Here is a 21,559-nt window from a genome sequence, read left to right as displayed (position 1 = left end):
TCTGGGCTTCCCTGCTAAAGCTGCTGCCCCCGCGACCCGACCCCGGATAAGCGGAATTGAAGACGGAATGGAAAGAATATGTTTTTGACAGAACAGGAAGTGGAAGGCACACTTCTGTTGTGTATTTATTTTCCTTGAGGAGCAAGGTCGTCGCTGCTGAGCAATTTCTGGCTTGAGGATGAAAAGACGCAGCCATGTTGTTTGGAAAAAGAGTTGGTTCTGGACAAGGGCTGATGCCAAAGTACTGCGGTCTCCCAAAACCGTGCCCTTCCCTTCCTACTGCTTCCCTTCTTATTAGGGACAGGCCACATACGCTAAGTTAACCATGACCAAGCGCTTTGTTCTGGACTAGGGTACTGAAGTGCAGACAGCCTTAGTTAATGTTAGTTCATGACAAGTGATCCATTGGTAACTGTTGGAGAAAAATTATATTTGAGAATGATATGGTAGTGAGAATGTGGGTTATCCGAATACAGGCTGGAGATCGATGAACAGTTGCTTCGAAGCTTTTATTTCTACAGAATATTCCGGGCACAAGTGAGTTCCAGACAATGCCTGCAGCCTCTCACAAATGTGATGTTACAGAGGACTTACTGTACAACATTCTTATACTATCTTGAAGGGCGGTACCACAACGCCCCCAGCAAAACAGCCCACCTGGAGTTTACCGGACATGAGATACTTTAAAGACATCATACTAACACATTGACTTCAACCACAGACAAATGGTCTATTGTTGTGGAAATAGAGGAGGCCCTCCAGACATGGCCGGCAGCATGCAGAAATCGCGACATCACTCACAAAGACACATTCAAATCTGGGCAGAAGACCCTCTTTATAACCAACAATTTTCCTCAAAGACTTGGTAGCCTGCTTTTCACCTAAGATCGCTGGTAAGTGGCCGTAAAGCATGACTACAAACAGAATTCCTCTGAGGTGATTGCGTTTTCTTTTTTTGTTACCTTTTTAATTATCGCGACTGTTGCCACCACACATGCATCGGTTTCATGATGAAAGCCAGGAAAGGATGAAGCCATACACAGGCTTTATATATATAATACATACTAGGCCTACTGAGGATAATTTCCAATTGCTAATGAAAGGATGTGCTTTGAAGGCACACAGATTGTGTACCAATCACACGACTTTGTCGGCAGCTGCCCGGCTACCCACTTAGGGGAGGAGTTCATCAGCCATTGTATTGTTTACACTTGCCGTCATTTTACATCTACAGTGGTACATTGACAATAATTTCCAGGTTATGAGTCTTTTGCTTTGTGTTGTGAGCTTCAGATACGTCGCGCTAGATGACGACGCCATCCGCCCAGCGTTATACGTCTCACTCACAATTTTGGAGACAAGTAAATTGAGTTGCGAGGTCAGAAAGATACTGACATGCCAGCTGTAACTTGTAATTGGAGTCAATGAATTCAATTTGCCGCTATACCTCAGTTCAACTACAACTTTGGAAAGAAAAGATTGAGGACCCAATGAGCACATTTACACAGCAAGCACACGGAAGTCCTGAAATTGAGAGAGCCAGATTGCAACAACTCAGTATAAACAGAATGTAAAGGTGGAGCCAATGTATCCTTGATTTTCTTATTTAAAAAATCAACGGAAAACACAGCGGAACCTGGGGCCTATTGCTTTGCATATTATTGATGACTACTATCATTTCTGATATGGCCAATGATGAATTAAGAGTGACAGCATCCTCAAATGCAATAACCGAGTTGGTCATTTTGAAAACTAATCAAAGCCCAAGAGAGAGCACAGAGCTGAACTCCTGAATCTCAGAGCCAAGCTTTTTTTCTTTGCGTATATAAAGACAGTTGACTATTTTGTCCTGGTATTGGCACTGATATGGTATTCATTTGTTTTCACTGTGTTGAACGACAACAGAGTTCCGGATGATACAAATTGGCAAATAATGTGACACTGAAAATGACTCACCTGTTCATTGAGCTGAGCTACGGATGGTACAGCTACAATGTTCATGAAGTGTGTGACTCATTTTTGTGTTTGAAGTGTGTGGGAGGAGTAAACATGTAAAAAAAAAATAATACGAAGGTATCGTGAACGTATCACCCTTGATGAATGGGTTAAGATTTAATTTCTTTGATAAATTAGCCCGCTTTATTTATTTTCTTTTCTTTTCTTATTTTTTTCTTATTTTTTTATTTTTCTGGAGATCTCAGTATTGTTCATTCAGTAATTTTACCGATTTGACATGTCATCATCATTGCTCTCTTTTTTTAAATTATTATTATTTTTATTATTATTTTTTTTTTTGTATGTGGGTGAATATGTGTATGTGCCTGTGTGCGTGCGTGCGTGCGAGTGTGTGTGTATTAATTAGTTCCCCTAAAACCTATTAAAAAATCCCAAACCGTTCACCTAAACCGAACACTTCCAGCCAGAGTCGTGAGGCTGTCAGGAGACCCGAGGAAGGACCAAAGAAAACAAAGGAAAGTGAAATCCAGCACCAACCAGACACCACCCACCAGGCCACCAACCAGAGTCCTTCACCAACCCCAGAGACATCTAAATTCCAACAAATCAGGGAGACCTCAAGAGACCAAAGGAGAGACTAAGGAAAGGAAGGAAATTAGCCCGCTTTAAATGTTAGTGCTTCGTTGTATCATGCAAAATTCTACGGAACTCTCAGGTGAATATTTTACGAGGATAAATACAGGCCCTCGTCAATGTTCCTCATTGATTCTTAAAGTGAGGACATGTTGAGGATTATGATGATGCGAATAGTGCTTAAGGTTTGTGCGAGTCTCCAGGGATGGCCGCTAATGTAACGTGCTTTGCAGTGTGTTTATGTACAAGCCCGGCGGGTCCCAGTGCAATAAGCAACCTATTCATCATCTGCCCGCGGCCATTGCGGATTGCTGCGTCTTGACGGTTAAGCCGCGATAATTAATCCGTGTTTATGTTGTGTCTTTGGCAAAGGGAAGTGAAACTTGGGCAACCTAGACCTTCTCAGTGCTACGGAGCCACGGCGGATTACCTTGGAATAAGATAGAGAGCAAAAAAAAAAACAGTCATTGGTTATAAACATCACATGCGCCAGCCTTCATGACCCACGAGGAAGGTCAAATTATCATACGCTTGACATTTGAACACGTGCATCATAAAGTTAGCAGTTCAACAGTTAATAAATGTCAACTCTAATGAAACGTGTTATATATCGATGGAAGTGTGTACTTCTGTACGGTCATTACGTTTATTAAAAAATCATCATATGAAGTATGGTTGATATTAACCCTGGAGAACCCAAGAACCCTTTTCTTCTTTGGAATATTATAAATTATACATTAAATGACTGCTATAAGTTCACTGAACACCAAAATATATGTTTTTTTTTAAAATGTTTTTTTCAATTTATTCCCTAATTTAGGATTAGGACGAAATTTGACCGTTTGGGATTTAGGGGTATCATTTCGAAAAATCTGAATAACAAAAACTGTCAGTAAACTATTTAGAATTTAAGAAAATAATCAATCAAATACACAGCCACATTGAACAATATGATTTTTTAGTTTTATTTGTTGCATTTTAGCCATCTTGTCACTACCACTCTGGCTCATGTAAGTGCAATATTCATCCACTAGATGGCCCCACGCAGGGGTCAGAAGTGGCACTCTGGACTTTTGAAGTTAAATTTGTAAAAAAAAAAAAAACAGGTCTTTGTTATTTGAGTAGCAGAATTTATAGGGGCCAAATTTGACCCCGTGGGTTCTCCAGAAATAAGAAAAAAATATCCCTTTGCTGCCAAGAAAAACATGTCAGGACGCTTGCACGTAGCCAACACTAGCTAGTTTAACTATAACAGTCTTACTTGTGTAAAGGAAAAGTCCATTCTGGATGTACGTATGTCTTCAGAGTTGTTAGCTACGCCAATAACAAAAAGGCATATTGAGTCATTCATTTCAACCATTATGCCTGCGTTCATCTAAGGGACAGCTTGCATAACATGAGATGTTTGTTTGTGTTTTTACACATTAGTGGGGGCGCTACACCAAAATTCAGTCGACTCATATTGAGATATGTGGTGATGAAAGCGTGAGAACAAAGCCCAACGAGATGATTAATGCGCATTATTAGGGTGCATTATTAATAATACGCTCGCAATGTCTGGACTCGGCTGCTCGCTGAAGTTGAGTCCAGGAAAGAGAGCTGCGATGCCATGCGGCCGCTTCATTGGCCGTCCTGTGCAGCTGCCGCCCTGCCTAGCCGAGTCACAAGTGGCTGCGCGAGTTTGCGTTCGCTTTCCTGGATAGAACTGACTGAACAGAATGGAATGACAAAGAGTGTTTTTTTCCTTTTTTGCCAGATCTACCACACAAGCATCTATCAAAATTCAAACACAATCTGCTTCTTCCTCTGGTTGTTGAATTGGTGGAGGCTGATGTCTGTGGATCTCATTCTGCTTCGTCTCTCCTTCCTTCCTTTCCTCAGTTTCTCCTTTGGTCTCTTGAGGTCTCCCTAATTTGTTTGAATTGAGATGTTTCTGGGGTTAGTGAAAGACTCTGGTTGGTAACCTGGTGCGTAGTAGGTAATGTCTGGTCGGTGCTGGATTTCACTTTCCTTTCTTTGATCCTTCCTCGGGTCTCCTGTCAACCTCACGACTCTCGCTGGATTCTGAAGTATTCGGTTTAGGTGAACGATATGGGATTTTAGGTGAACTGAGTACACACTCACACGCACGCACACATCCACACACACGCACACAAACATGTACACACACAGATACACATACTCACCCACATACAAAATAAAATAAAATAAAAAAAGAGAGAGAGAGCAATGATGTCAAATCGGTAAAATTACCGAATGAACAATACTGAGCTCTTAAGAAAAGAAAAAAGGAAATAACTGGCAAAAAAGTTAATTATTGTAAAATCTCAGTACATTACTCTATTTATTTAAAAAAACAAAAAAACAAAGAGTGGTTTCTACGGAAAAACTCCTCTTCTAAACGTCATAGTGGTACTATACTCTACTAGTGATGGCGAGGAGGGAGTGTGATGATAATAGCAGGAGCAAAACCAAACTTCCATACAAAAATCCTTCTGATTTTCCAGAGCGATTTGTCCTCATTTGAGTTATCAGTGAGCTCGAGCCCATCCCGTGATTTTGGAAAACCCACAGAAAGATACCAAGATTCAAACATTCAAAGTTTAGAACTGAAAGGCAGTTGTGTTAACCACTCGGCCAATGTACAGCCTTGGTTACAATGAGCATGAGAAGTTAGTATGTGATGTCACGAGAACAGCCAAATCTGATTGTGTTGATTGTCAAGGGTTAGCAGTGACTTCCCAATCATCATTTGCCTTTTCCTTGTTTTGCACTTTGTCACCCTCTTAAAATAAATGCCTCATTTATTTGGTTGTAAAAATATATTTTGTGCCTAAATCATCCCGTCATGAGGCAAATGGTTCCATTTTTTGTGCTTCCTGAAAAATCAAAAAAAAAATGACTTAGGCGATTATTTTAAAGGTCTCATAGTGTGAAAATGCATTTTAGTGGGGTTTCTAGCAATAATATGCATCCCCAGCCTGTCTACAATCCAACCAGGTATGCGAAAAGTCAGTTTGCAACTTCTTTAGTTTTCTCCTCCTTTTTGAAATGTGTGCTTCAAACCGGCAGATTATACTTCTGTGACTTGGTGACGTCAACAAGACACGGAAGTGCACAGCCCTTCGAGAGAGAGAAGGGCGTGGGCTGGTGCAGCTATTTACATAAAAGTGACACGCCCCTAAAACTTGTTGTTGCTGATTTAGTCTTGTAGCGCCACTTTTTTCATTTTCCTGACAAGCGCCTGAGAATTCGTATTAATCTGAATGAAGAAACTTGATTTTTTTCTCTTTCTTTCCTCCCATTGATGCTGATACGTAGTTCTTAATTTTACACCAGAGTGGGTATGAAAATCAAATTACTTTACTTATTAACTGCATAATCGCCCACTTTCATTATTTGAAGCGCTTATTTCTACACAGCATGCAGCTAAATACATCCCCATTAGAATAACTTCAAACACACACAAAGATATAAATGCACCAATTTTATTGTAAAATTTCACAGCTATGTGCAGTTCCCTTGTGAAAAGTATGTTTGGATACTATGCAGATGCTGTGCCCTCTTTTTGTACACACAACTCAAGAATTCCAAATAGCAAGTAACTGATGTAACCATTTTGTTCTGTCACTCCTAATTTTATTTGATATATCTATTTTTTTTTCAACATAGGTAGCAGTAGAAAACGTTTTGTCTGTGCTCCTGAAATAACAATCACAAAAAAAGTACAGTGGAGATAGAAAACCAAATTGATTTAGTTGGATTTCATGAATTTACCGCGAGTGAAACTAAACATTCAACATGCACACACTTGATTGCAATCCCCACTTCAGTTTACTTTGGACACATGATGAATAAGCTACAACTAATGTTTTGAATATTTTACCAATGTATTTTTTTTTTTGTCATCCGTTACATTGTAAGTTTTCAGATTCCGGATATAAGAATAATGATATGTTTGTGGCCTGAATACACAAATAGACAAAATGCAGTGCAAGGTCACATCATCGTCTTCATTGACATTTGAGCCAACTCCACAAACAAAAATGATATGTAGTTCATTTTCCTCTGTTGCAATGTCTCAGTTTGGCATTTAAGTCTGTAAGGATGAAACACAAGATGACGAGCAGTTGTGTAAAGATGACACTTAAGAGGTTTAGAGTTGACAACTACGAAGCGTGGCAGTTTAGGAATATAAGAGGACCGACGTTCAATTCAAAAGAGGAAAACATGAAGGGTGGCCTACAAGCTAACATTTTCTTCTGAAGAAGTTTCTAGAACAGGCAAGTAAAGAGTTTTTGAACCAGAAAAAAATAACAAATAGACATGATATATAATCATAAATAAACATGATGTGTTTTTTCCCTCCCAGAAATTCAGTTGTGGCCTTTAAAAAATGGAAGTGGCTGCTGCGAGAAAAAACGGTTTCCCGGCCCTCGTTCCTGATGTTGACAAATGCTTAAAATAAATAAATCTAAATAAAAAAAAAAAAAATAATTCAATGAAACAATGTCCCTGGAAACTTGGATTTTTTTTTCTTCCAGTGAAGCTGAAGAAGTCACATTTGAACAAACAGGAACAGACCTTGTGAGAACATCCAGCACAACATAGAAAGAACACAACAGAAGTTCCATTGACATATTGACCCAAAAAAATAAAGCACCCTTGATATGAATGCGTTTTTTTTAAGAACATACGGACATAAAGTATTTCCATGAAATCAATAAATACCATAAATAAATAACAAACACCCCCGCCCTTGGATTATTCTATGCCATTAAATAAGTCTAATATAGTGTAATTTCATAGAATGCGACAAGATGAGATTACAAAATATATATATTTATATAGACCCTTTTCTTTCTTTTTTTTGTGTTGAAAATCCAAAGGGTTTTCTTCTTTTTATAATTTATATACTGTACATCAAAATGTGATTTACACACACTCTTTAGTGAGATAATTGATGTCATCTATCAAAAACGCTCGTTTTAATTTTTTTTTCCTACACTGCGTTATATATATTACACGACATTGTACACGACATTTACACCGCTTTCATTGTGTCCTCGAAGCGCAACACCATTCAAAGCAAAAGGATCCGAAGAAATGAACATTCGGGACTTTTGGCGCAAACAAACATGAAGTGAGACGCTTGGTAATAAGGCGTGTTTAAAACAAAAACAAACAAAAATATGCGTAAGCTTTGTGTTTTGTGCACAAATGATCTTTCGGTATCTGCACTGACATCCGCTTTGGAATGTTGACGACGAGGTCTTCTTTGTGATAGCTGCAGCGAAGGGCGAGCGCACGTACTGTCGATGCGGTTTCCTTTGCTTGGGTGTCGGATTTTAACAATAAATGTTTGTTTTGTTGAAAGCTGTGAGGAACATAAAAACTCAAGACAACCCGAATGTAAAGATATTTCAAGATTGTTTTCACTGTCTGGAATTAACCTTGAATGAAACCCAGCGGAAGCCGACAAAAGAAAATGCATGTAGTGTATTTTTTCTGGCCTTGAAAGGTGCATGCAATAAATATATAAACAGACTATGCCGTAGTCGAATATTTACAGTATTTGTACAATTGTCCGTAAACGGCGTTGACGTCTACACACGTAAAAATGGCGGACGATTCGTTGTGCTGTCACATCAGCCACATTAAAAGTCATTTCAATTAGAGATGGGCATCGTAATCGATCGATTGCTCGTTGATTTTGAAAGTGATCACATCTTGATTGATTTTCCCTCCAGCAATTTCGAAAAGGATCACGTTAACTATGGAAAGTTGATCGGGACCAACCACGCCTCGGGAACCACCGTACAACTCTACGCAGTACACCACTGGCAATGAAACAGGAGTTCAGAACATTCCAGGAGACATTCTTCATTGAAAATGTTTACATGCAGTCAATAACCCTTTGAAACTTTTTGTCCGTTATGCTCTTATTTGAGATTCGCCCTTTTTCTAACCCAAATAGTTGGCCATATAAACGCCTTTGGGGTCATCTCCTTAGAAGACAACTTTGGTTTGTGTTGTGGGCATGCTCTATTCACAAGAAACTTGGTCTTCAGAAACGACTTTCTTAAGTGCGCCGGCCATCTTACGATGCCACTCACTAAACGAGCCTGACTTGAATACATTGATATATCTGCTGCGTTATCTTGTCTCTATGGTGGGAATGCCACCGTGTGTATACAGTATATACCCGCATACAATATATAAGCGCCTGGTGCAAAACCTACCGCAAACACACAAGCAGAGGTAAACAAAAATGGCGAACATGGAGCAGAATGCGAGAAAAAAACGACTACTTTATTAGTGTGCTGAGTGACACTAAATGCCCATCCCCAATTGTCGCTCTTTTAAAGTGCATGACACTTTGCAGCACAGTGGTACCTTGCTTTAATTCTTTCCATTTCAGCACTTCATTTCCATTTGTCCACGAAAAAAGTAAAAACAAACCCAATGGAGGCGTTGGCACAGTGAACAGAAGATTATCACACACAGGAATAATTCTAATCTGCGTTTATCGATCTTTTCATGCCGCTTGAAGTAATGCTACAGGATTTGCCGTGTCTAAACTGAAGAATCCGATCCAATGACGAAGTTAGGTACGGGAAGTGCGCAAATCGAAAAAACGGCGGCGGCGTCTCCCCTCCTGAAAAAATGTCCAGAGCGCGGTGATAAGGCTGGACGTGCGCTCTTAAAGATAGAGATAGGAGACCCAGTAGACCAGGTTGAAGAGACCAAACGCGGTGGGGAAGAAGATGCGCGCATACGAGTCAATCTTGGCGATGCGGATGTGCAAGCGGCCGTGCCGCCACGCCCCCGAGCGGCAGTCCTCGAAGCAGCAGAAGAAGCTGGTGCAGTCCTTCCCGTCCAGGCACTCGTAGCCGTACTCCTCGTCGCGCTCCTGCATGTGCGTGGCGTTGTTCATCTGGATGGCGGTGGCCGAGCGTGGGCGGATGTCCACCGTGGGCGTCTGCTTTTGAACAGGAAGCCAACAGTTAGCACGTACCGCGCCGTGCCGCTTCGCATTCCACATACCTTCCGATCCAAATTCAAAATCCTTCAACACTACTCGTGAGAACGGATACGATGGCGGAGTCTCATTTGCGCCGCCACTTTGTTTTGGTGCTGTTAGCCAGCAACATTTAATTAGCGCCTTCCGTATTCAGAATCAAGCCTTTTAAAGTCAAGAAAACACAAATAGAGTCATAACTACCCCCCGAAGTAATAATTAGCTTGCTCTATAGTGACAGTGGGTCAGTCTGTGGAGGACCCGATGCAAATGACTTTTTATGGGCCGCTCAATGAGGCAGTGATAATATTTTTCATCACAAGATTAGCTTCAATTAACGTCCACGTAAAACCGAGTTGATGAATTATCAATTGGCGATTGGCGATGTGTAGGACCAGGACACATTTTAGAAAATGGCTCATGCCTTGAATTTATGAAGGTTCTGAAATAATTCCGTATTTCCTCAAAAAGTGACCTTGAATCACAAATGGCACAGGGACTGTTCTAAAAGAATTACTCAGTGGCTCCTTTCTTCAAGAAAAAAAAAATAAATAAATAAATAAAAATTTGTGGCTGAAATGATTTTAGTTTAGATGTTTAGTGTGTAATTTGAGCTCCCTTTGGAAAAAAAAAACAACTCAACTGCACCTAGTGAGGTACGCACTCTTAATAAAACACAGGATGATAAATGAGGTTTACCAAAGATGTGCATTGATCTAGTTTGCTCAATGGCTGAAGAATGCATCATCAATCGCGTCAATGAATTTTGAGCGTCCGTAATTATTCAACAGTCGGGACACCCTTCCGCCATCGTCAATCCGTCAGTATTTCAAGCCAAACTGCCAATCTGTAATTCAATCTGTCCAGCAAAATGGGACGGATTGCCAAATTTATTGACGGATGGACGATTACATTGACAGAGAAAAAAAAATCAATGCTTAGTTTGTCAATTTTGCAAAGTTTCCCGTCAAAGGTCAACAAAATGGGTGTCCGTCATTGATGGACTGACGGACCTTCCGTCAATATTGACGGAACGCCCACCTCTGTACGGCACAAGAATTTCATTTGGTTTTGTGTATTATTAAACATGTTTTCAGAACGATATTTGCTGCAAATATTAGATATAACTACACCAATTTGTGTTTAACTAAAGGTACATCACAGCCATAGAAAGCGACCCGCCTTGTAAAGCAAGAAACCCCTGTGATAGTGTTTCAAGCTTTTTCATGCCTAACCCCCTCTACAATCGGTCGTCCTCTCGAAGCAAACTCAACAAACCTTTGCCACTAAGTGAGGAAATACGGTAGGACAAAAATGTCAGTCTGTCATTCTAAAGGAAGACAATGAGTATTCAAATATACCATTTTCATCCACTTTTTTATCTTGAAAGTCACGCCACTTTCTGTTGCATAAATTGGGATTCCAGCCGTTGGGCAGATTAAATGCTTGGGCAGCATTGCGAGGATCGTCGACCTTGCTGATAAACGGAGGTGTCAAACCCGTCTCCTAGAAAGACTCTGCGTGTCGAGCATCCCAAAGAGTTTAACAAGAATTTCACCTCATGACTTCCTATCCAAAAAGTGCCACTTTTTTTTCTTTGTTCTCTAGTGATAAAACTAGTAAAACATGATGAAAATAGTCCCTGCGTTAGATTCCAGGATCATTTTAAAAATGATTACCGGGCCATGGTGACAGCAACGTGGGAAAAATATCATAATGCTGCTAGCATGCGTCCTTAAATAATCTTCGGACACTCAAGTTGACTTCACATATCATTCCCTACGGTCTCATTTAGTCTAGCACTTGTGCACAAACTCGTTGTCCCTTTTGAAAACGAAACATAACCCCACACGAAAATCAACATATGGGTCGCTTTGAGCACTTAGTAATTTTTTTTTGGGGGGGTCCAAATGAACGGACTGCATGTTGAGTTAATGAAGGGATTAAAGCGAGCAGGTTATGACTCAGTTCTCAAAGGGGATCGGTTCTTAACTGGAGGCGGCGCAATGAGTGGCAGCTCAAGCAGAAGGAGCATTAGCATTAGCATTATCGACGTCCCGCTCACGTCGGGCTGCGCTGGGTTGTGTCAGCAAACAAACAAAAACAACCCAAAATAAAGGAACAACACGGTTGGCATGTTGGCAACTTTAACTGACTGAACAGTAGACAACCTCTCAGAAAACAAATTCTTTGTTATGTATGTCACCCTTTTGATAACAAATCACTCAAGCTAGATTTAAGTTGTTCCGTGCCAAACCACCCCCCAAAAATCTGTAAAAGTTAACCAAGCAGATTTTGATTTGAAGGAAACTTGTGTACTTGTCAATAGCCATGGGACAACACTAAATCTCGAATTTTAGGAACAGGGGTTTGGGAGGTGCGACCCGCCCAATTAGGACATTTTTGGCTAAAAGTATATGGTATTTGGTAGCGCCTTCCTTTGAACCCTTTCATCTCTGGAACTACTTACTGGGTTAATCTTTACAAATCAGCGTTTGTTCCAAAGGGAATTCAACAAAGATTACAAACCTGTAATCACTTAGAGGATTGGGGCAGATTTTAGTAACTTTTTGACCTTTTGTTTTAATTGACCCTGAAATCGACCTTGTGGATCATGTGACCTTAACCAACTTTTCATGTATTGTCATCTCTCACATGTTCTCTAAAACAGAAAAGCTTCAGAGATGTCATTTTTGTTGTCATGCTTTTAATATGCGAGATTGAGAGAGTAGTTCCTGAGATATAAGAGTTCAAAGGAAGGCTGCCACGCCCCTTTTTGCCAAATATGTCCAAATGCGGTGGGCTGTAGATCGGAATACCCTTGTCCGATTGGCCTAAGATTTGGGATTTTATGTTGTGCCGTCACTATCAGAAAGTACACCAAGTTTCATTCAAATCCAAATCTGCTTGGTTAAAAATGTTGAGATTTTTTGATGGCTGTTTGGCATGGTACAACTCATTTCCACTTGTCTTGACTGAAATGAAGGTCTGAAACAAATGAATGGTGCAAACCTCCACTAAAAAGAGCAGCTTTGTACACTATATGGACACAGGTGTTGGCACACGGGGAAATGGCTTTTCATGACATTCAACAAGATTTTTGGAGTGTCTGTGGTCATTTTCAAATCATCCAGCAAGTACAGAATGTGAGGTCATCTTGGGAAAAAAAGACCTGTTCTTCAGTTTTCCGACAAAGTGCACAGCATGGAATTCTCCCTAATGACTTGTTAAAATCAAAAAATAATTCAAGATCAAGGGGAACTTAAAAGCTTCACAACTGAGCAAAGCTTTAGGATTCAGAACATGCCCTTCTGAATCTGAGGTGGGAAAAGGGTGAATTGTGCCATTCGGGTTGGGAGCGAAGTCTTGCCTCAGGCGTAGGAGTTGGAGTTCAAGTATCACGGGATGGGGGGGATTGTTGAAGGAAACATGGATCTGTGCCATGCCTGCAGCCTTGCACTGTCCAAGTGATGAGAGCCAAAAGGAAAAGCTATCAATTAAGTGGTCGATCTACATTCTTACCCCAACAAGCTTCTGGTTGTGAAAGGACTATCTGGACTCACCCTTAAAGACACAGTAGGGTGTTGAGCTCAGTCATGACATGACCAGAAGCCAGTTAACCGGCTAAGTACTTGGTATGGCCACCGCCAAACGCCTCCTCTGGTGAAGTGTTGCGGACGTGTCCAACCTGAGCTAACTGGAAACTGAAGAGAACCACTGTCCATATAGTGCAAGTGTAAATTTGGATTGTTGCTTGCCCACTTCCACCTTTCTTCGGTCTTACCTGACAGCTAAAAGCACCTCGAATTAGACTCAACACATTGTGGGGGTTGTCTGTTTCAGTCTGTTAAGGCTCTGCTGACTCTGTAGGAAGTGTCAGGTTGAGAAGCCCAACAAACACAGAGGTAAAAGTTTCACTGGCAGCACGAGAGGTGAGTGGGGGGTGGGGAGAGGAAGCTTTTGCAGCCGCGCGCCGTGGTTAGGACGACAAGAGTGAAACAGGACAGAGGGAGCCAGAAGCGGTCCAAGCTGAGCCTGGACTTAATGTTCCATTGGGATCAGTGGGATGCTCATTTGAATTGTTAAAAAAAAAGTTGCTTGAGTCTGGCTGGCTGGCTGCCTCCGCACTGTGCACAGCGGAGAGCACCAATAATGTCATTTTTCTGAAAGCTGTTCATCAAATGAGGAGGCGTATCATAAAAATGCAGGTAAGATCAAGAGGGAAGTGATTTTGCTGTAGAACAGACAGAAAAGCCGTGTGGTGCTAGCTTGAAAATGCAGCAGAGGCATGCAGTTAGACACAGGCAATATACCTTGGAGGAAAAGAGCCGCAGGAGCTTTTGTCCAGACAGGAAACAAAGAATGTGAGGAATTGAATAAGAGAATCAACAACAACAACAAACAGAAAAGCAGACATCAATAACCACTATTCAAAAGAAAACACAAGATAATGCATGGAAAGAAGATATTGAGAGGCGAGAGGAGATATTGTATCGAGACATACATAGCATGACGGCACATGGGGGAATGCATGGTAGAATATACCTTTCAAAGTACTCTCCTGTATTACGCTTTTCCATTGCACAGTAGTGGCTCTTCAAAATAGTACATTTGGGGGAGTTAATCCGCGCAGTATAGATGGTACCAGTCGTAATTCTAACAAACAAAAACAACGGAGAAGAACGAGGCTCTCGTTTATTGAAGGCTTGGATGTTGGCCATGGTAAGGCGGCAAATCCAGTGGCGAGTCTTGAGGAAGGACAAACGAGAGATCAGTGGCCGTATCAGCTTGGCATTCCTTGGAACCAACCCAGGCTGAGCAGGTACTGTGCAGTGGCAAAGCGCCATCGGCATTCGGGGCAATATCCAAACCATCAATTGCAAGAAAAAACGCTGACTCAGATTTCCTGTGTTGAGAATGGACAACTATTTGGTGTGAGGGGTCGGCCGAGCCACATGATCTGTTGATGGATTGAAGCCAGCGCCCTGACATGTGACATGGATCGAAATTACAACGGTAACAGATGTGCAGTGGATTAGGCGACCAAACGTTTGAGCTTAAGGCCTCGCTCGCTCTGTAAATCGAGGTGACAGTGATCGCCAAGATGCTCCCTTAGGGATGCTAAGCTTCCCTCGCCTTCCCTGAGGATTAACATGAGTGTAATACTTTGGGGGAGGGACAATGAACTTTAACCTACAGAGGTTACAAAACGTCTATACGAGTCTGTTGCAATGTCAGCTTCATCTGATGTCAAGACCAATTTTCAATATGAACACAATTGGGAAAATATTTCTTACTGAAGGGGGACGTAAAAAAAAACAAGTGAAAATAAATAGCCTGTTTGGATCCAGACCAATCGCAAAATTGGAAATGAAAGCTGACCTGTTAAATTTGGAAGGGCACTCACCGGGTTTTTCTTCTTCCTGTCCTTTTTGGCGCTGGGCTTCCTGTTGCTGACAAAGTAGTGCAACGTGCCGTACTCTATTAGTGCAGCAAAGACGAAGATGAAGCAGACGGAGACAAACAGGTCCATGGCCGTCACGTAGGAGACTTTTGGAAGAGACTTCCTGGCTATGGTACTCAAGGTGGTCATGGTCAGCACGGTGGTGATGCCTGGCAAGGATAGAATAGACCATGATTGGATACCAACTTTGCAACTCTTGCAATCATGATGATAATGATGGATCTGAATCTAAAAAAGATGCCACCCTTTTCCAATCAGAAAAAGAGATGGGAGTTAACTGCCACTACATAAACTCATACGTGCTATTGTTTACACTGTGGGGCCCATTTCAAGTCAGTTGCTAATCAAATAAGCAACATCTAGCCAAGCATGTCAATTAATTTAATTAGATATATTTAGTGTGTGTTGGAAATTGCACAGTATTACTTATGTTGAGATTCGTTACACATTATGTTTATTTATATGGTATTTTGAGGAGCATTCGTCATTTGTTCTTTTTTTGCTTCGGTTCAGCTGCATTTCTACAGTGTTATATTAGTGTAGTTTTATACACCAGTTTCACTTCATAAAAATTTTATTGAAGATTGTTCAATGTTAATCACAAAATAAATAGACTTTGATTGGTTAGAGGTGGAAAATTCCAAATTCCTGTCACACAGCATTAGTGTAATGAGTTTTGAGGACATGACTAGTGATGTTTGATAGCAGTTTTTTTCTGTATGAGTACTACACTACTTCCTGAACTCAATACCACTCATTCATTTCCTGTATTTCATGAGTGGACAGTCTGATTAATCCAGGTGTGCCTGACCTCATTAACTATGACGACAATGGCCAGACACACCTGGAATAACCAGTTTGTCCACTCATGAAAGACAGAGGAGTGGTATTAAGTATTCACCGAAGACAAGTACTTATACCTCTAGTACTTTTAAATAGCGAGAACTTTTAATTGAACACAATGACAAAATATTGTATATCATGTTTTAGTCCTTGCGCATATCCTTCAAAATGGAACCTGTGAGAGTCAAAGCAAAAATTTGAACCATGACTAATAATACGCATTATTTTCAAACCTGTGAGAGTACAAATGAAAACAAGTTTTGTAGCAGGCTCGAAGTCAAGCAAAATGTTGTGTAAATAATAATTGATGGAAAAAAGAGGCTTAACGGTGGCTGTTAAGAGTCGGATCTGAAGGAGAGATGCCTAAGCATCTGTTCTGCATTCCCTGTGATCCATATGCTCGATGGTTCATCTGCCATTGACCACCAACACTCACACTACATTGCCACAAACACCATCTGGTGACGCTGCTCCCTGTATGGTTGCTTGTCTTGCCCTGGTTCTAATGATGATGTGGAACAAGGCGGGGTTATGGCACATGGGAAAGGTTTGTTGAAGTGATTGCTGAGATGACAGATTAGCACTAGCATGAGCAGCAGAATGCCTCCACGATACAAATGAAACCTTCCCTTTCACTAAATAGGGTGCTTTGCGTTGGCCTACTGTGGAAGTCTAGCAAAAGACATGTGTCTGTCTCGAGATGAATATTCGGCCATTGTGAGGGAATTGGTTTATTTCTGGGTGGCATTGAAGGATTACGAATGATGTCATCTGCATTAATCCACTCCCCAACCACCTGGCTGCTTCTACTGCATAACCGACCGAATAATCTTTCAAAGAGAAAATGTGGATCTTCCTTTCTTGGTATAATTTTAGCCAGGATTTGACGGTGTTAGCATTTCCACGGCAAATCATGTTGGAATCCGCCAACGCTCAAGCACACATTCTATTTTTAGAGATTGACAAAGTCATGACGACAGCGAGGTCGGAGGAAGCTTTCTTCCCTGGCGGATTCTTCTCTTATGCCAGATAATGATAACATTGCATGGATTCCAGGTCAAGCTTTTCAGATGACGAGGAGAACGAAAAACGCGTTCACACCCCTGCAGGTGAAGGAAGTTCAAAGACGGAACATGTTTTGTTGACATTTCAACTTTTGCTCTCGTTCCGCGTCCTTTTGCGGCCGCTGTTTTTATGATTGTGCTGAGGCTGCATCCCGCCATCTTTGCCGCTGTGCTGCATAATGAATGTCTCATTAAGGCATGTGTGCAAACATGTGCCGGGATTGGATCTTCTAATCAAGATGGACTAGATTCCTGAGCAGCGTGCCGGTCTCAGAGGAGGCAGAGGAAGAAAGGGAAGAGGACGACTAAGTAGACGGCTGTTCAACGGGAGCTTAAGTGTCAGCAGCTTCCATGTGCGGTTCCGCAATTTGGACCGCCAGCATCTCAAACGTAAAGCACAAGCTCACCTAACGACGTCCTGGCCGGCACGGCATCCTTGTTGATCCAGAATGAGACCCACGAGAGGACGACGATGAGAGTGCATGGGATGTAAGTTTGGATGGTGAAGTAGCCCATTCTCCTGCTCAGATCAAAGAAGACCGTCAGCACCACGTAGTCGCCTAAAACAGAGGAAAAAAACACAAGATTATTCCATCATTGGAAGACCCAGACACTTTTGTTCAGTCTACCTGTCGGTATGTGTCGGCTTGTTTTAGTTACTTGGCAGCTCAGTGTGGCTCGCACATCTGCTAATTGATTAACATCAAACTGTTAGCAGTGTGGGAAACCTCCGCTGCCCTATCATGATGACTTGTAACCTACGGGCACATGCCTCCTCTCTCAGTCAGTTTGTGTGTATGTGTGAGAAAATTCGATGGATGCCGGCGCTTCGCAATAGACGGGCTGCAGCTGGGGTACGAACAGCTGGCTAATAATTTCCCCATGAGAAAGGGCACAGCGCAGTTTATTGCCAAACAGCCGACATCTGTGTGTTTTCGCGCTGACGCTAATGAGCGACACAGACAGAAAGACGCGAAACTGTTCCTGTTTATTATTTTGCCGCCATCAGCGCCAGCCAGTCCTTGTAGCATCTGGATGGGGACCAAGTCCGAACGATCTGTCCAAGCATGCGCCGCTCTTCACCAAGCCATTCATATCACCATATGTAGTTTTCGCTGATGCACGTTGGTGATTTGTAGGTGAGGCGAGCCTTGAGGGTTCGACTGAGCGCACTGTTTGAACTTGATTAGCAATAGCCCCTGTAGCAGCTGGTTAATGCATATATCCAGGCTTTGTCAGCAGCACAAAGCCTCCTTCACATTTCCACATCTTTAATAAAAATGGCTTTTCCAAAATGGCTGAAATTGGAACGCAAATTGCTAAACGCTCGAAACCGGTTTCATTACAGGCCACAGCACTTGACAAGAGAACATTTTGTGGCAGCCTCCACTGTGGCAAGCTGATGTATCAGAATCAGCCCGCCTGCCATTACAGCAAAACATGTTTGTTCAATCACGTTCTGATTGCACTTTAAAAAAAAATTGGCTTTACAAGCATCTAAACACGACATTCTGATTCAATTTGCGTTTATGGTATTTGACTTAAGTAGGAGAATCCAGCCATTTTGTCTTATACTGTACACCCGTTTGCTGTCGACTGAAAATTACATCACAGTGTCGAAGGGCTCAGGTACCAATCGCACCAATCACAGCTCACGTGTTTTCTGGGTTTGGTTATGTGACGTTCGCAAATCGATGAGTTTTTTTTTAACCATTTTTGGTTTATGTTCGATCTTTTGCGAGCTTTTGTAAAATAATTTATTTATTTATATACAGTAACTTATATGTCTTCTCTACTCCACTCCATGGGTGTCCAATATATGGTCCGTGAGCCATAACCGGTTCATCAGGAGGTCCAAAGTGACCTTTGAGGACAGAACACAAACTGCAGTTTTTTACTCCAATAAACAGTTGTTGTTGATTTTGTCCACTTAAATAGCATTCTGAAATGTGGCTGTGAGTCAGGATTTGATGCAAATAGTTATTTTTGTTAAGAAATTTCAGTTACTCTGCAAATTGGTACTTGTAATTATTCTCACCCCAAACAAGCAGGAAATATTTTAACCTGTTATTTATTTGGCCACAGACATACTGGTCCGACCCACTTGAAATCAAACTTGGGTGAAAGTGGCCCCTGATTTAAAATGTGTTTGACTCCCCTACCCCACTTTTACCATAACACCATAATATTGATCACATCAAGGGCATTTTGTATCCCCTTAGTACACATAGAAAAATATGACAGGTCTATAATAACAATTGCATCTAAATTCAGAAATGAAATGTTTGCTATGTGTGAAATATTCCTACAGGTCGTACTGTAATTTATGTTGGCATGGTTGAATTTTGTTTTCAGGGACTGTAAAAGTGAGCAGAAGCCCTGATGTAGCGTAAAGCTCTCACGATCTAACCTTTTCTTTTATTCATGACCATCACCAGCAAGAGGTCCAATTTCCAGCCAGCAGAGCAGCAGTGAATGTAATGAAGCAGCTCGATATGTGATGCTGTGATCTCCCAGCCTTTCACGTGTATCCAACACCGCCCACATCTTCCCTCCTATCCCACTAACAATCATCTCATCCCAAGAGCTAATTTCTCCTGGAACAAGAACACAAAAGATTACAGATGAGCTCTGTGCTCACCGCTAATAAAATCAACTTATCATCCATCGCTGTAATTTCGATGCTTTTAAGTCAATCAGTTGCGATTTTTGCTGACCCAACCCATGCAAAAATACTGACAGCAGCACAAAACTGCCACGGAGTTTTTCTTTCTTTTTTTCTTATTGAAGATCCCACATTTACTTCAAGCTAATGTAATGTACGGAAAGCAATAAAAAAGTTGGCAGGCTTGATCATTCATCAGAAATCAGCTCTTTATTGTTCCAGGCATCAGAGGAAACACGTTTAACAGAATGAGAGCCGGAGCGATGGGAAGGAACAAGCATTCTTTCAGTCTTGGTGTGATCATATATATATTCAAAAAAAGAAGAAAAATATGTTTGATTATTATATTAGAAGAAAAATTCTAGTCCACCTTAGATAGCGGAGATTAGAACATGCGGAACAGCCACTGGCGGCAAGGTAGGAATGAAACCTGGCATTCCAATGAGAATTGCTGACCAGATGAGAATCTCATAACATTTTGCTAGCAGACAGATTGTAAATTGGTGGAGATATGGACAGGCAGCAGAGAGCCGAGGTACACGCTGGCCGTAGCAAGCTGCTGACAGGCCGTCCTGTCAACGCTCGCGGATATGAGAGGTGACAGCGTATGGAAATGTGCGGCTTTGACTGAAAGACAGGAAGCTTGGTAATGACCGGGGGTTGTGCCTTGGCTCCTCGCCAGGGTCAACACTACTTAGCCAGAATGCTAGCTCATCACTTTGTGGTGACATGACGAACGGCACATGATGAACAAGTTGCCATGTTGCTTGATTGTAGCCCTGCAGGCGGTTGTGGCTATTTTTAGATCGTTATAATGTATCTGCCTTTTTTTTTTTTTTTATCCATGTAGGAGCACCGCCGGAGTATATAAACATACACGCCGGTTTGAAGTTATTTTTTCCTTAATTGTGCCATATGTAACACGAAGGTAACTGTTGTATATTAAACCATAAGTAAATTATATCAACTTGTGGTCTATTGAGTAGCCATACACATATGTCACAATAAGTTCCACTTAGGATTCTGTGGTCAACATATTTTCTCTCTTTTGGCCAAGCACATTGATGATTTGTCCCTGGCAAAGACAATATTGCAAAGCTCCACCATGGAATGTATCCAATGGTTCCATTTTCCCCTCTGAGTTTGTTTCTGTTTACTTGCTCCTCACCTTGTCTAAAAATGGCTCCATTATTTCTTTTTCGCACACTGAGCAGAGAGGTGTTCTTGAATTCTAAGCTCAGCCTGCTTCCCTTGACATCGTCTGTCTCCTTTCCACTAATACAACATGCTATGACCTCTTATATCTCACAATGACACGATAGATTGCTCTTTATAATAGCTATCAAGAGTTTTAGAGATGTTTGGATAGAGAGGTAAAATTCATAAGCATTAAAGTCACTTCAATGTTTTTGTCTTGAAATGGGTCATGGGCTATCATCTTTGCAACCACATGAGTCGTATTTTTCCCCTTACACGACCGTCATGTCGTCTCTTTTTAATCCGAGTAGTGGAAGTTTACTTCTGATGAGATAATGCCGTTGAAGACGAGCCGTCTTTCTTGCTAGTAAACGCAGTGGCTGTTACAGTAACAATTTATTAACCAAAGCGTTTGCGAACAAGGTATGTTAAAATGAAATGCAGATCTCATTTTATAAGTATGCCCTTAGTCCAACTCTTCCAGTGGAATATGAACAAAATATTGCCTCTCAGAAATTGAGACGGCTGTACTGATTCCAAATTTGCATAAAGGCTGGTTAATCCTCTTAGTAAACACAGTCCGAGCTTCTATGACTTCAAACTGAATTTCACTATATCCTTTACAAAAGTGAATGCTAATAAATCCTTTACGGTATCAGTGCAACTCATTAGCATAGTAGGCCGAGATAAAACATGCCACTTGCCATCTAAAGCTT

The 21,559-nt window shown here is 41.4% G+C and overlaps 1 protein-coding gene and 1 long non-coding RNA gene across 6 annotated transcripts in view; one reads left to right on the top strand and one right to left on the bottom strand.

Annotated features, from left to right (window-relative positions):
• Window positions 1–19,721, top strand: part of LOC144035980 (uncharacterized) — a 178,614-nt gene extending 158,893 nt beyond the window's left edge. Inside the window, exon 4 of one of the 2 annotated variants that reach the window (XR_013288549.1) lies at window positions 19,420–19,721. This is a non-coding gene — a long non-coding RNA (uncharacterized LOC144035980). Of the gene's footprint in view, window positions 1–5,661; window positions 5,709–19,419 lie in introns of those variants that run through there. The other variant, XR_013288548.1, reaches the window with a different exon arrangement.
• The window catches only part of gabrg2 (gamma-aminobutyric acid type A receptor subunit gamma2), a 44,191-nt gene continuing 28,695 nt past the window's right edge, over window positions 6,064–21,559 (bottom strand). Inside the window, exons 7-10 of one of the 4 annotated variants that reach the window (XM_077546160.1) lie at window positions 17,389–17,541; window positions 15,018–15,223; window positions 13,924–13,947; window positions 6,064–9,574 (exon numbers count right to left, since the gene is read on the bottom strand). In XM_077546160.1, the coding sequence (XP_077402286.1) occupies window positions 9,293–9,574; window positions 13,924–13,947; window positions 15,018–15,223; window positions 17,389–17,541 (665 nt within the window). In that variant the 3' untranslated portion in view covers window positions 6,064–9,292. The remainder of the gene's footprint in view (window positions 9,575–13,923; window positions 13,948–15,017; window positions 15,224–17,388; window positions 17,542–21,559) is intronic. The other 3 variants (XM_077546161.1, XM_077546163.1, XM_077546164.1) reach the window with 3 other exon arrangements.

The sequence above is a fragment of the Vanacampus margaritifer genome, chromosome 16, assembly GCF_051991255.1.
Source record: "Vanacampus margaritifer isolate UIUO_Vmar chromosome 16, RoL_Vmar_1.0, whole genome shotgun sequence".
NCBI classification, from domain to species: Eukaryota; Metazoa; Chordata; class Actinopteri; order Syngnathiformes; family Syngnathidae; genus Vanacampus; species Vanacampus margaritifer.
Note: the sequence above shows the minus strand (reverse complement) of the source record. Positions and strands in the feature narration are given on the sequence as shown.